Source organism: Scomber japonicus, chromosome 10, assembly GCF_027409825.1.
Source record: "Scomber japonicus isolate fScoJap1 chromosome 10, fScoJap1.pri, whole genome shotgun sequence".
Lineage (NCBI taxonomy): Eukaryota > Metazoa > Chordata > Actinopteri > Scombriformes > Scombridae > Scomber > Scomber japonicus.
The window spans coordinates 14,927,918-14,942,880 of NC_070587.1; the positions used below are offsets into that span (position 1 = coordinate 14,927,918).

The 14,963-nt window shown below is 39.1% G+C and overlaps 1 protein-coding gene across 1 annotated transcript in view; it reads left to right on the top strand.

The window, feature by feature from the left end:
- col14a1a (collagen, type XIV, alpha 1a) overlaps nucleotides 1-14,963 on the top strand; it is a 123,252-nt gene that overhangs the window by 15,977 nt on the left and 92,312 nt on the right. Inside the window, exons 6-9 of the mRNA XM_053327605.1 lie at nucleotides 13,458-13,613; nucleotides 13,807-13,926; nucleotides 14,236-14,400; nucleotides 14,615-14,779. Of these exons, the coding sequence (XP_053183580.1) occupies nucleotides 13,458-13,613; nucleotides 13,807-13,926; nucleotides 14,236-14,400; nucleotides 14,615-14,779 (606 nt within the window). The remainder of the gene's footprint in view (nucleotides 1-13,457; nucleotides 13,614-13,806; nucleotides 13,927-14,235; nucleotides 14,401-14,614; nucleotides 14,780-14,963) is intronic.

The window sequence follows — 14,963 nt, forward strand, 5'->3', positions numbered from 1 at the left end:
TTGTCACCCTGCAGTTAGAGCTGTTAATGTGCGGATCAGATTACACTATTTTGTCATCATTGATACATTTCCAGCATCCTGTCTGATATATGAAAGTTGGGAATGTCGTTACCCCTTGTAGTTAGACATAATTAATTTTTTTAAAGAAGGCATATACACCTTTATTAGCAGTAGAGAGACAGGAAATCATGGGAGAGAGTGTGTGACATGCAGCAAAGGTCCTCCGGCCAGGACTCGAACCGGGGTCCGCTGCGCACATGGCATGCACTCTTAACCACTTGACCACCTGCGTACCCAATGAGACCTGATTGAAGAACAGTGATATGGCATCTGCACAATGAAGCATGAAATTTAAAACATAGTGTAAGTTATTGCTGTTTTTTCGTAACAAAAGTCTTTTGGATGCACAGAAAAATTAGATCGGAAAACAGGAAATTTCTGTTTTCCCTTCTGATGTTCATGGGCTGTTGACAGTCCCCTGGCCTACTGTAGAGGCTTCCTAAAATGTCAGTGTCATTTTAATGTGTTTTTATTATGATTATTAGTATAAAATATTACAAGATATAGGATGTAAATGAAAATATTATATAATTTTGATCTATAATTACACTTGATGTACTTGACAGCAGTTAAATTAAAGTTGCAGATGTCAATGTAAAGTAAGCGATGCCTTTCATAAGTCTGCAGTACTTAAACTAGATAGACTCGATATTGATACCACTCCTCTCATTAAATGGTTGACTTGCTTTTATTCTGTTTTCACACACAAAGCAATCAGAGCACCAAGCCAGCAGCGTACACACACAAGTGGGAATCACTGAGCAATAGAGGGCAAAAGCTTCTCCCTTCCTCTATGCTACAGTGCCTTTTTCAATACATATATTACCTAATAGGATGTGAGCGGAGAGTTGCCTTCCTCCCTCACCGACTGAAGTGTTAGACCAGCGCACACACTGACAGACACACACAGAGTGAACCCAAGGGACAGAAAGTTGAACTGGAGGCCAATGAGATTCTGTTGACATTCACCACTCTGATAGTGAGCGAGTGAGCGAGAGTCCTTGAGTATCCATCACCTCTGCAGAGGGTAACAAACACACACCTGGAGAGAGAGTTTTCAGTATTTATAGACAACCTTAATTCCTACAATAACATTATCATTTATTTCAGCTCTGACATTCTCTGGCTGAGCGTGTGTGTGTGTGTGTGTGTGTGTGTGTGTGTGTGTGTGTTCACTTCTCTCTATATTTATTGCCTTGTTAATTCCCAGCTTTAACATTCATTTGGGCTAAATCTCTCCATCTCTCTGTGCCTGTGTGTTCATAAGCGTATGTGTGCCTTATTTATTGCCTTGTTAGTTTCCAGAATTACCATTGTCTTTGTGCATTTTACCCTACATGTAATACCATTAATTTACTCTTCAGCTGTGTAATATTCAGTTGCTTTACGTGATTTTAAAGATTTATGGCCACGTATATGTGTCGCTAGGTTGACAAATAACAAGAAAAAAACTAAGTGAGGGTGGTGGGAGATAGGCCAGTAGTGATGCTAATGGAGAGAGATACAGTAAACACATGCAGCCGGTTCAATTATATTCAGGCTACAAAACAACTGGTGAGTGTTGTTAACAGTTCTTTTGTTCATTTTGTAATGTTAGGTCTATTCTACCCAGTTCAGAGTATAGAGAGACACATTTGTATGTTATGGCTAAAAGCCAAGAAAGATTGTAAAGTGATTCACAGACAGAAAACGCAAAGTTTGAATACAAGCTGGTGTGAAGGGCAGAGGAAAGGATGATAAAGAGAGGTATTTAAAGAGAATAAATTAACATAAACTGAAATGAAAAGTGAGGTGGCAAAGAAAGGATTCGTGGTTGAAACTCAGGTAAATGTCCTCCAGAAATACACACTCAGTTGCCAATTTGTCTTGTCTCACTTAACGCTCTCTCCATCATGGCAAATGTGTGTTTTACATTTTGTTTTGGACATTTGCCAACTACTGAATTATTTATGTTAAGAGAAATAAAAGAAATATCATCGTCACACTCGTTGGATGTCCGTTCAGAGACTTGGGAGTTGATCAGCCATTGCTCAGTTGGACATGTGTGTGTGTGTGTGTGTGTGTGTGTGTGTGTGGTCTCTATGCTAACCAGACTTCTGTCCTTGTCCTCAATTAAGAGAGGGAGTTCATGGTTGAGTTGAGCTAATTGTATGACAGTGGTTAACAAGTGCGTGTATGTGTGTGTGTGTGTGTGTGTGTGTGCATGTGCGTGTGTGTGAGACAGCTAATGACAATTGGGTCATTATGAGCAAGGACTCCTTAAGTATGGAGGTCAATTAGAATAATTAGTGTCCACTTCCCCCCTGAATCTCTCAGATAGCTCCCCTCCCTTCCCTCTCCCTTATACCACACTTTACTATTCTGACCCTGTGGAAATAGTGATGTCACTTTGATTTCACCCTGTTTTCTGCATAAACAAGTTCACTGCAGAAGAGAGCCAGGTTGAAAATATTGTGTTCTGGAGGCATAGCACAAAACTGCTTTCAGATTATTATAACTAACTTAACAATTTATGTATTATTTCAGAAGTAATTTTATGCAATTTCGTGGTTATCAGGGTTGCTTTGGATTGGTCTTGAGACTTTTTATAATAAGTTTTAACTAGTGAGCATGCAGACTGGAGGTGTGGAGTGTGAAAGACAGTGGTGAAAGGCCTGAGAAAGACATAAGTTGCATTATGGGAAATGTAGGATCCAGTGTTTTTGGATTCTTGACACACAACAGGCTCTTAAAGTCAATATATTTTTGCCTCTGTTGTTTTGATTTTAACCAAAATTTGCTTCTTGCAAGTACTCCAACTTTATAAAATTGCGATAATAAATCACTGTAGTGCCCCTTTAATACTCTGCATGACCTCCTGCTTCATACTATACAATCTTTCTCCTCTTGCCCTTTTTATGAATTAAATTAATCCCTTCTCATACCCCTTTCGCTCTTTCTATCTGTCTGCACTTTGTTTTACTATCTAACTGTTCTTTACCTCTTTGTCTCCCTTTCATCTCTCCTCTTTTTCCTTTCCTGTCAATCCCCTCCTCCAGTGTCCCCTATCTTACCCCTCTCTCTTCCAGTTTATGCTTTGTTTTAGACAAAGCAAATCAGCCTTTAAACTGTTGTTTGAGGCTGCACCAAATGCCTTTTTAGGTTGGTAAAAATTAACCACACCCCCCATTTTGAAGAGAGGCCAATCCATAGCTCCACAGACAGTGGTTTAAAATGTGATATTTTATATTGCTCTGTTTTGCATACATTTCCATGATTTTCTAGTGGCTCACCATATCTAGTTTAGCTGCAGTAAGTCCTCCGTACATCATTTTCTTGCTTATTTTCCACCAAAGAAGTGCTAACAGTTACCCTCCCTTGAGCTAACAAATACAATACATCCATCAAACTAAAAGTAGCTCTTGCTAAACCACAGTAGACACATAGACATGGTGAGAAAAGGGGGTGGGCTGGTGTGCAAACTCTTAGTCCCCTCATGGAGAATTAATGATTAAGCCAGTATTGTACTGAATAGTGACACAAAAACCACTTGCTTGAGGACTACACCCATCTTTCCAGTTTTTACAATGTGTGCATGGAGCTAAAAAATAACCAGGTGTGATAAGAGGGGCACAGTTTTCGAAATAAAGGCCTATGTAGTTTAACAAGTGTGTATGTGTGTGATTGTGTATGTGTGCCAGACGGAGAGGTTAGAGGAAGACAAACAGAAAAGAAAGTGGAAGGCACGGCAAGGCAAACAGAGACAGGTAGAGATGGAGAGACAGACTGAAGGGTATTTCGAAAAAACACTCTGTTTATAGGCTGTGTGTTGCTTTCGGCATAAATAAAGCGTCTGTTCTGTCACTGCGTCTGTGTATTCAGTGAGGTGGAACAGAACAAGACAGTGGATTAAAGATCAGGAGGCCAAGCAGGAAAAGGTCTCTGGTGGAACGAGACAAACCGTCTAAAAACATCTGTCGGATTACACCTTAAAACCCCACTGGATTACACTACTTACCCTCACACACACACACACACTCGTTCTCTGTCACACGCTCACTCACGCAGGCCCACGGGTCGCACAGATGAATATGAATGTTTGTGCCTGGCTGAGTTTGTTTAGGTGCTCTGAGGGCTGCTGAGCAAATGACAAGCGTATCAATCTGCTGCCTGTCCCTTGATTGAATAAACAAGCCAATAAAAAAACTAAAATCTTGCTTTTCAAGCTCTTGTGTATCACCAGTGTTTTCCTGGAACAAGACTAGATCAAAACCTGGCATATGGCTGGACTGTGTAATTGTAGCCTGTTTGTCATGTCTATAATGTGAATTCCTTCTTCTTTAGTGGTCCCAGTATATTTGCTGGTAAAGTATACTGAAGTAACAAATCACATGATAGTGTTAACCTACATTATAAATGCAGTTGCAAGAACAATACTTTGCATTCTTGTCTTGGAATATTTGTTTTGAAAGAGAACTTATTTTAATTATAACTACCGTGGCTAAACCTTAGTTTTCTACAGACAGTTGGCTACACGCATTGCGGCAAAGCTATGCTAATGATAACTGCTAGCAACCAGTCGGTAAATGTGTGTTTTTAAAGCACTGCGCTCTGGGCTCCACTGTAAATGCCCCTCAAGGACATAACTGAAAATGTTTGCAATGCCAACGGGGAAACTACAACACTTAGCTGGCTTACCAATGCTGTAACTTCATCACACTGCGAGTGTGTCAGTCAGTCAGTCAGTCAGTCAGTCAGTTTTGAGGGTTATAGGACTGGTCTGTGGCCAGTCCAGCCAAAGACACTAAGCACCTTTTTCAGAACTTCTTTGGCTGAAGGCAGACTAAAACAGCTCTGTACTCACGCAGTTGCCTTGTGTATGAAGTTGTGACATGATTTTTATTTATTTTTTTACACCTGCATTTTAAACTTAAAAAAACAAAACCTTTTTTGTGGCCTGGATCATTATAGTTAAAAAAAATCTTTAAACACCTCGAAAACATTTTTATTTACCCATTGTATCTTGTTAGCTAGGTACCAGTAGATCAACGACTCAGCTAGGTTTAGCTCAGAATCAGGAAAGTTGCATAAAGGTGCCAGCTTCACTTGTTGCAGGTGATGTAGGTCAGTGGGTGATGCTAAAGGGTGTCTAAACCAAATATTGCCTTAAAGGCAAGAGCTTTAAAGCAAATATTATAACGATGTGTCTTTAATTTGATGTACTACTGGTTACAAATTTTGGATTATAAAATGTTTGTTGCCAAGATATCTAAGACATTTGTTTCTTCTTTGTGGTTAAACAGGTGTGGATTAAGTTATACTGCATAAAATTGGCCAACAAAGTCAGTTTTTCCATCACATTGTGACCCCATTGTGGTTGTCTCTTTAAATGCTATCCACATTTTCAACAAGTTTGATAGAGCACTTAGCAAGCACACCTACACATGACCAGATGAGATGGACCGGACAGCTTTGATTTAAAGTGGACATTTTCTCTACAACATACAGGAAACTGCTTATATTAAAGCATTTGGTTCTACATGATAAAACAGCAGGCAGGAGAAATGGGTTTTATTACTATTCATCCTGAAATGATATATTAAGAACAAATTACAGTGGTGAACATAAAAGAAGGAGTTCACACACTATATAACATCTCAATTTTCATAATTTCACAGAAGTTATTACCAATAGTGAGAGGAATAATACATCAAAATCAAGCATATCAATGTGTATTAAGCTATTACGGAATAAATGTCCAATTGTTTTTGCAATAAATTAGCCTCATCATTGAAGTGAAGTGCTCCTCTAAAAGCAGGTTCACCCAGGAATCAAATTTTGAAGAGAATCAGGGATATGATTTCACTGATGTCGGTACTGTGACTACTGCTATACATCTATCTGAATGCCTATCACTGTCCACAGTGTTAATTCCAGACACGGAAACACAATCACAGTGGCGGCAGAAATAAAACTCAACTAGAAAGAGATTGAAATGACAGCACACTCTGTCTGATCTCTGGCTAAATAGAGGTCAGCAATAAATCAAGGCCTGCTGGAAAGAACCACTGTTAACGAGGACAGAGAGAGACAAAGAGGACTAGGATGAAGATGGAGGAAGAGTTTTCGAAACTAGAAGAGTGTGTGTTGTGCGTGCATACATTACTCTCCCGTCTATATCCATATATTTGTGTGTGTGGGTGTTTGTGCGTGTGTCACGTCCTGGGACTTGGAGATTACAGAGCAATCTGGTTTGCTTTAATTAATCTGCTTTGAGAATAACATGTTCAAATCTGTGTGTGTGTTTGTGCCCTGTTACAGCTGTTAGTATGACTAACTGCTACTTATATTACTTGTCTGTATCATCTTTCTTCTAGTTCTCAGTACTTCACAGTCTTTGTCACTGCATGTCGTTGTGTCGCTCTGCCAGAAGTTACAGGCAGCCAACACTGGCTTCCTTTGTCGCAGTCACATTTTTAAAACCCATTTCTTCACTCCCACACAAGTTAATTCAATTGTCCCCGAGCCACATACTTTTTTTTCCCACAGCGCTGCAGACTGCACTGTGGGCTGTGTGCTGCAAAATGTGGTCGCTCACTCGCTCATAGACACCAGGTGGACGGTCTGTCTAATCACGTGCTTGCATGCCAATTATAGCTGGTGCTCATCCAATTATGTACTCGTATGTAAATAGGTTCAGTAATGGCAGCCCCTTTTCTAATCATGTGCTTCTATGCAAATAAAGTTCAAATGCGGTTCAGCCAACCTCATGGTGCATAGAGCAATGTTCTGCTATAACACATGGACACAAATCTGTAAATTCAGCTCAATGTCATGAAATTCTCAAATCTGTACCTTGAGGACTTGAAGGCTGCTGTATTTGTGTGTGTTGGGACTTCAGTATAACCCACTAAAATAAAAAAAACTGCATTGTTAATAAATAAATATGGATATGTGTATATATATTTGCCTTTATTTTATATAGTAACTGACAGACAGGCCAACAGGAAACAGGGAGATAGAGGGGAATGATCTGCAGCATAGGTCCCCAACTGGATTCACACCAGGGACACTGCAATTACGTGGCATGCGCTCTAACCACTCGACCACCAGGGCGCTCCTGCATCATTAATATTGACAGTGACATTGGCATATTCTTGCTTGGAGTCTGTCCCACAGTTTCTACATTTATTATAGTAAATTAAATTAAAGGTTCTCATTGTACCTTTTTTCACGGGAGACATTTGTACATGTTACAGTCGAGAAAATACAAGTTTAGATAATAAAAATTAATGATGGCTGAATTCCATTAAGCTTCCTCCGTTTCTGGTATTGTGCATGTGGGACCTGTCACACTGTCATGGTTTACTGGGACCCTTGAATAGAAACAAGCCATCCTTAATATTATTAGTAACACCTGTGCTTTTCTAATATGACAACTACAATATGTTTAACCTTTAATGTCAGCTGAATATGAGGATAGGTGTGTGTACCTGTTTGTAATTGTAAATTTCCTGCAACTGAAACCAAGTATATCTGCTTATATTTGGCAGCTTTTTTGCAGTTGTGAAATCACTTCACATGATCGCTGAGTACTGTCACTAATTACTGTATGTAGCTATGCTAGCCATGTTTAGCTATCATAACCTCATTAAATCACTCATCATTATATCGTATGAACGCAGCCTTTGGACACAGAAACCGATGCCCAGTCATCAGCTGCTCGCTTGTTCATGTTGGCACTGGTGTTCTTGTTTCTAACTTGATTTTTGAAGAACCTTTCAGTCAAGCCAAACAGATTTCCAACAACTTTAGAACAAAAACTTTAGTTTCCATGGTGAAATTTTCTCCAACAGATCCAATTATATGTATATTCTGAGGCCTGTTTTGCCCACCCAGAATGCAGTTGTCAACTCCAATAGCTGGGTGAGGTGTAATACGCTCTCCAGCAGAGAGAAAAAACTATAAGCTCTACTCGTCAGCCATGATGACTAGTAGTGAGTCATCCACCCTGATTGATATGTAGAAATGTGTTTTTGGCAAAATGTTTCTTTAACTTTTACCTCTTACATCTATACAATTAAGTACTGAATATGATTTTCTTTTTCTATTCTCATATTAAGATTTGGCATCATATTTATAGAAAAGAATACTAGGACACACACATTATTATAGAGATGTTTGGTCTTCCATGGCGGTTTTTCGGTTAGTGAAGTATACGATAAAGGTTGAAAGTGCCAAACAAAGGCTATCTCTCACTAGTGAACTGCAGAAATGGACAGAATGAGTTGAAGAAATATAGAGAAACATAAGAGAACAGAAGAAACTGGACAAGCTTGGACAAAAGAAACACTTGGCACCACACAGTCTGTGTGAATATATCTGCGGTATTTCATCAAACCTGAAAACATTTTGCCTTCTCTGGCTCCTTCTTTTCTTTGTTGGCTTTTTTCCCTCTTTTTCACACTTTTTTTCTTTCTCATGAGCACTCAGACACTGTTCCCCACTGTTCCTCAGTAACTGCACTTTGACCAACAGTGAGGGCGTTAGATTGGAAGAGAAAAGGGGGAAAGAGGTGGAAAAGAATGAGGAGAAGAAAGGCAGATGGGGCTTCGAAGGAGCAGAGGGACCTTTGACCAGCCTTCTGTTGTCTGGCAGGCATGCAGGCGGAGAGTAGAAACAAGGGATTTCAATAACGACTACATTAGATACTAGAAGCATTCTTAGTGACGTGCGTTGTCGGGAGGGAATCACGGTGGTGTATGTTTATGTGTAAGGCTGTGTATGCATGACTTTGATTTCTTATTCCTCTGTCTCCCCTCTCTTTTCTGTGTGTATGTGTCTGTTTTACACACATCTGCGATATGATTGCAGAAGTCTTTCTGATTTGATTGCAGATTATTTGATAAAATATTGATGAAATTTCATTGTAAAAATTGTCAGTTGATTATAAAATTCAATTCAGTTAGAATATACAGATGAAGGCGGTTTTTATTACAGCTAGGCTGACACAGCTGCTGCTACCAGATCCAGATAAATATACATTTCTGCCAAAGCTGCTAAAGCTGGTAACATAGTTTTCATAGTTTAGAAAAACTGTTGAAATCACAGGAATTTCTGAAAAGTACTGAACTGCTTTGGCAACAGTCTTTCTTTGGCCATTGATTTAGATTTTGTCTTAATCTTTAGCTAGAAATGTTTATTAGCTTCAGTAAAATCTTAGTAATTAGATTTTTTTAGTTTTAGCCTATATTTATTCAACAAAAAATGAGATATTTAGTCTACTTTTGGTCTGCAACATTTTAGTCTAGTTTTGGTCTTAAATTCTAATTTATTTCTCTGGACAGCATTTTGACTCTACGTCTGTCGCTATATTTGTTGTGTACAGTTACCATGGATACAGGTGTTGTTCTCATCTATTGTGAGGTTAGTGGGAAAAGTACTGTTTACTTGTCCACATACACACAGTGTCTGTGTCACTCTGCTATGCAGTAATAAAACAGATCAACTCTCCTCAGTAAATCCAGTTGTCATTTACAAACTCTGGCTGTTTTTAATAGAAAAACCCACTCTCCGTCCTCTCCCAGCATCATCACAGATACCTGTGCTCTCCACTGCAGGCCGGCTGATCATTCCGAAGCTGTTCACTATAGTACTGTTCGTTGTTGGGCTGTAGTTTGAGAGGAAAAGCTCAAACATTTGATAACAAGGCAATATTTCTTCTCTTCATGTAGAGAAAGATTTCAACATGAATAGGAAGCATGTTTACTAATCAAGATCTGCAGTGTTTGATACTGCAAATTCATGCAGATTGTTAAATAAGAAATTACACTAAAAAAGGAATTAGTTAATTTGTCCATATGTCTGACATTCATCTTATTGTTCAGTCTTTATTAGTTCTACAATTAACAATGTTGTTAAATTGTTTCCACTGAAAAAAGGTTTCTGTGGAAGACTGACCTTTCAGTCAGTTTAACTTTAACTAAATCACTAACCGAACACACATTCAGTATACATTACATGAATGTGCAGCATGTAAAATTTCAAATGAACCTTTATAGTCTGGAGTGGGAATTGCTATTGTACTGCTTTGATTGATTTCAGTGTTAGCAACCTAAATTAAAAAGAGAAATATGTTCAAATAAAAACATACTGTCAGACAGACACTGACTGGACTTGAAGTATTTGGACTTAAATGATAACTCATACGCTCTTCTGGTTTTCAGTGAGCATGAACATGTCAGTGGAACAGATGTTTTATGATGTTGGAACTGAATACCAGTATAGCTCAGAGTCACATCTCCTTAACAACGGGTTATTACCATTCAATAAAATTCTCAAATGCAGTTAACACCATCCTGCGAAAACACACGGATGTTCCATTAATGTTAATAATTAAGACCATCAATTATCTATCCTGTGCGGACAGAAAGATGAACATAATATAGTACACACAAAGATACCAAGTTGCACAATTTTGACAGAATGAATTCACATTTCTTGTGTTGCACACAAACAAATGGCAATAAAGGGGTTCCTCTTGGAAAATGACCCCTATGGTTCAACTACTTTGCCCTTGTTTATAGACACCAGTGGGAAAACCTTGATTATTGGCTCAGATGTAAAATAGCAGCATTATGCCTCTTTGAAGGACATTCTCACCACCTCCCAACAATAGAGTTGGGCTGTAACTGGCTGTTGCATCTGTCTTTATGGCTTTTCACATTGCACAGTGCTCTACTCTCCCTTTCTGACTCTTTATCTCATAACCATTAAAGGTACACTATGCAGGAATTGTAGGCTGGTTTTTGTAAACAGACAGCATTCAGAGTTGGTCCCTCCTCCTTCGGTCCATCACAACCACTCTCTGCATGTATGTGCGATGTGTGTCCGTCAAACAGACATACCGATAGCAGAGGAGCAGCACACAGCAGCACTGGGAACACAGCCATGTAACCGGGTCGCTATTCTACGAGCCCCGACCTTACAACCTGTGCATTGTTACTGACCGCTACACACCCACTGCCCAAAGGTTGATGCTCATGAATGTCCCGAATACAGCAAAGTAATAAAAAAAATAAATAAAAGGCACACTTGTACACTATACACTTGTAGTGGGTCATTAGTGATGATTCTTTTTGTATGAGTCTATACATCATTTTCTTGTATTCTGCAATATACTTTTAAGTTCCTCGATCCTTTATTTACCCATTGTGTCAATAGCAGTTGCTAAAGATACTAATACCCTCTGAATGTCTCTAACTTTCTGTCATAGAATAGCTCCGCTGTTGATCTCTGTGTGTCTGTGTGTCTTCTATCACTTTGAAGAAGCCTTTTCAGTGCATAGTTATGGCCTTTTCCTCCTATTCTTTAACCTTAGAGTTCCTTTAAAGGCCACACTTGTTTATTTTGTAAGAAAGGGGTACTCTACAAAGGATTGTCTTTTCACTCGTTGGGCTCTCAGCCTTTCGCCATTCTGCTGAAAATTCTTAACTAAGTTTTCTCTTCTCTTCTCTTCTCTTCTCTTCTCTTCTCTTCTCTTCTCTTCTCTTCTCTTCTCTTCTCTTCTCTTCTCTTCTCTTCTCTTCTCTTTTGATGATTTATTATTTCATCTACTTTTCAATAAACAAGTAAGATGTTTGGATGGATGTAGGGATGAAATATTTTATGCTAGCTAACAATTGCGTTGTGCATTTGCAGACTATGACATTGTCGTCAGCTATTCTGTTGACCTTGTTGTCTTCTCTTCTCTCCTTCATCTGTCGTCTGTAACAGATGGATGGTTCAAACAGTCAGACAGACACAGACAGCAGACAGAAGGCTCTGTCTGGAAAATCACATCTTGAAAAGAATACCTGAGTTACTTATCATTAGATGATGTGTCAATCATGTATTTCAAGCTTTTGGCTGTATTGGTCTGAGATAATACCGCAAATAGTATAAGTGTTACAGTAATTGTGACATCTATTTTTCACATGATGTTGTCTGCCTGTTTATTGTGGTGTTCTGTCTGTCTACACATACATTTGTCAGAGCAATAAATTGCATAAATACTGAATTTTCTGTGTTCATTTCTGAGAAATAGCAATACGTTTTGGCCACTATTGTTTTCTTGGACAATTCAGAGTGTACAGCAAGAGGTCCTGGGACTACAGCATTATGATTGACTAGTACACACCTGAGCCACTAAAGTAGTATCTGTTGTGAGAGCACAGTGAGAGAACAAACCTTCCACTCTACTGTCCACATGGTGATGCATAAAAACTGGTGCTCCTATCATGTTTAGTTTGGACTAATTTTCGTGTAGATGATAACCAACAGCTGCTAAATTATCTTCATTGACTCATGACTTCATGAACCATGAACACAAATTGTTGCAAATAAATGATTTGTATTTCCTCTAGTCAGCATTTTCCTTCATCACTTTTTAGACACAAATGTCCAACCTTATCAGCGTGTACTGGATTATTCACCATTATTTTTGTAGACAGATAAGGGATTTATGGTGGAACTTAAGTGGATGTTTTCATTTTTAGGATATCATACTTGGCAGGACGTCAAGATAAGCAGTTAATACATTATGATAACTGAGTGTGTGTGTGTGTGTGTGTGTGTGTGTGTGTGTGTGTGTGAGAGAGAGCGAGAGAGAGACAGAGAGACAGAGAGAGAAAGTATTACATCAATTATGTAGTTGTATTTGTTGTGTGTGAGTGTACAGGCTGGTATTTGAACGTTGTTTTATGCAAATCCGTGTGTGTGTGTGTGTGTGTGTGTGTGTGTGTGTGTGTGTGTGTGTGTGTGTGTGTGTGTGTGTGTGTTCCCAATATTGACTCATATCTCTCCTCATGTTTCAATTTCCCTTTAAAACTATCTTGAGTTTTTCAATTGAAAAGGGAGTCGGTACACAACAGCTTGTGGAGAGATTTATTTGAAGAAGTGAGGCTGCACTGAAAGAAATACGACCAAGTTGAAAAGAGGCTGTCAAGATTATTTTAGTTCAAGATGCTGTCATTAACTATCAGTATCGCACATGTTTTTAGAGCAACATTAGTCTTTAACTAAAGTTAGGATTGTGTGTTTGCATTTATTTCACTTTAGAGAAAGAAACATAGATTAAGAAACATTTTCTTAATGTCTTATTAATTTTCCAATTATTCTCTGGCTGTGCTGTTTATAATATGTTGTGTTGAATAAAGACATTCTAAAAGCTGCAGACTTGAAGTGTGCTTTTTTTGTGTTTTGAGTTTTGGCTGAGAAACCTGCACATCAAAAGTGAGAGTATTACGTTTTTAATAGTAGTTTTTATCTTTTCAATGACCTGTTACATGTCAGTCACAATGGATATCTCTCCTCGCCTCTCCTCTCCTCTCCTCTCCTCTCCTCTCCTCTCCTCTCCTCTCCTCTCCTCTCCTCTCCAGTTGATCAGTTTGTTTGCCACACTGAGGCTATAGCAGACATCGTGATCCTAGTGGACGGCTCCTGGAGTATCGGTCGGCTCAACTTTCGGCTGGTCCGCATGTTCCTGGAAAACCTGGTTAATGCCTTTGATGTTGGTTTTGATAAAACAAGAATAGGTGGGTCCCTGCTTCTTTCCTTCTTGAACAAATGGATGCACCATGGGACTTGTAGGGTCTTCTGATGTTCGTGTTAATGTTTTTATTGCTTTAATACAAACATAAAATAATTGTCATGATTTTCGTATTAGTCAGCTGGCAAGCAAATGGCATGTTGTAATTTACATCTTAAATTTAATGTGTGTGATTTTAGGTCTCGCTCAGTACAGTGGTGATCCCCGGATAGAGTGGCATCTAAATGCTTTTACTACGAAAGATGCTGTCATCGATGCTGTCAAGAACCTTCCTTACAAAGGAGGAAACACTCTCACAGGTGCTGGATTTCATACACCACAAAACTTTTATTATTAACCAAATGGTTTAGGTTGTGAGGGAAATTAAAACCTTTTTTTGTTGTTGTTTTTCTGTTTTTCCCACTGTCTTTGCTCAATAAAATTCTCAACCTATACTACTATTTCATTCTCATCCTACATCCCCCTTACATTGATTTCTTTACCTTAAATCACACTTTCACTGACACTGTCTTTTTTACACCTGACCCCTGACCCCCTCGTGCCTCTCTTTGTATCTTCCACTTCTATGTCTCTCCTTTTCCTTGTCCTTCTGTCTGGTCTCTCTCCAGGCCTCGCATTGACCTATATCCTGGAGAACTGTTTCAAGCCTGAGTCTGGCGCACGGGTTGGTGTACCAAAGATTGGGATCCTCATTACAGATGGCAAGTCTCAGGATGATGTTATACCCCCTGCAGAGAGCCTACGAAATGCCGGTGTCGAGCTGTTTGCCATTGGTGAGGATGGACAAACACAAACACAGTGTAGAAGAACATGTCTCAGGAAGGAGACTGTAATTAGTTAAAAATCTATTCTTGTCTTTCGTTAATGTTTCTTTGAAGTGAACTCACAGTCTTGCTGTGCTACAGAGCATTTATATGTAGAATGGTTGTTAAGGCTGATAGTCCAGCTTATAATTATAATTCGGATATGTTTCCCCTCCTTTCCCAGGTGTAAAGAATGCTGATGAGAATGAGCTGCGCTCCATCGCCTCAGATCCACAAAACACTCATGTCTATAATGTGGCCGACTTCAACATCATGAGCTCCATCGTCGAGGGACTGACCAAAACAGTGTGTGAACAAGTGGAGCTGCAAGACAAGGACATCAAGCAGAGTAAGAAGACAATGAGACACATAATGAGATAGGGACTGGGAGAAAGAGATACTGTAAACCGTGCAGGAGTCTTGCATATATAATCATGCTGTGGTGCATTTTGTGCACACACAGTTTCTAATAAAGATCAAAGTAGGATAATACCTACACTCTATAGCATCAACTCTTTTCACTTATTTGGAGC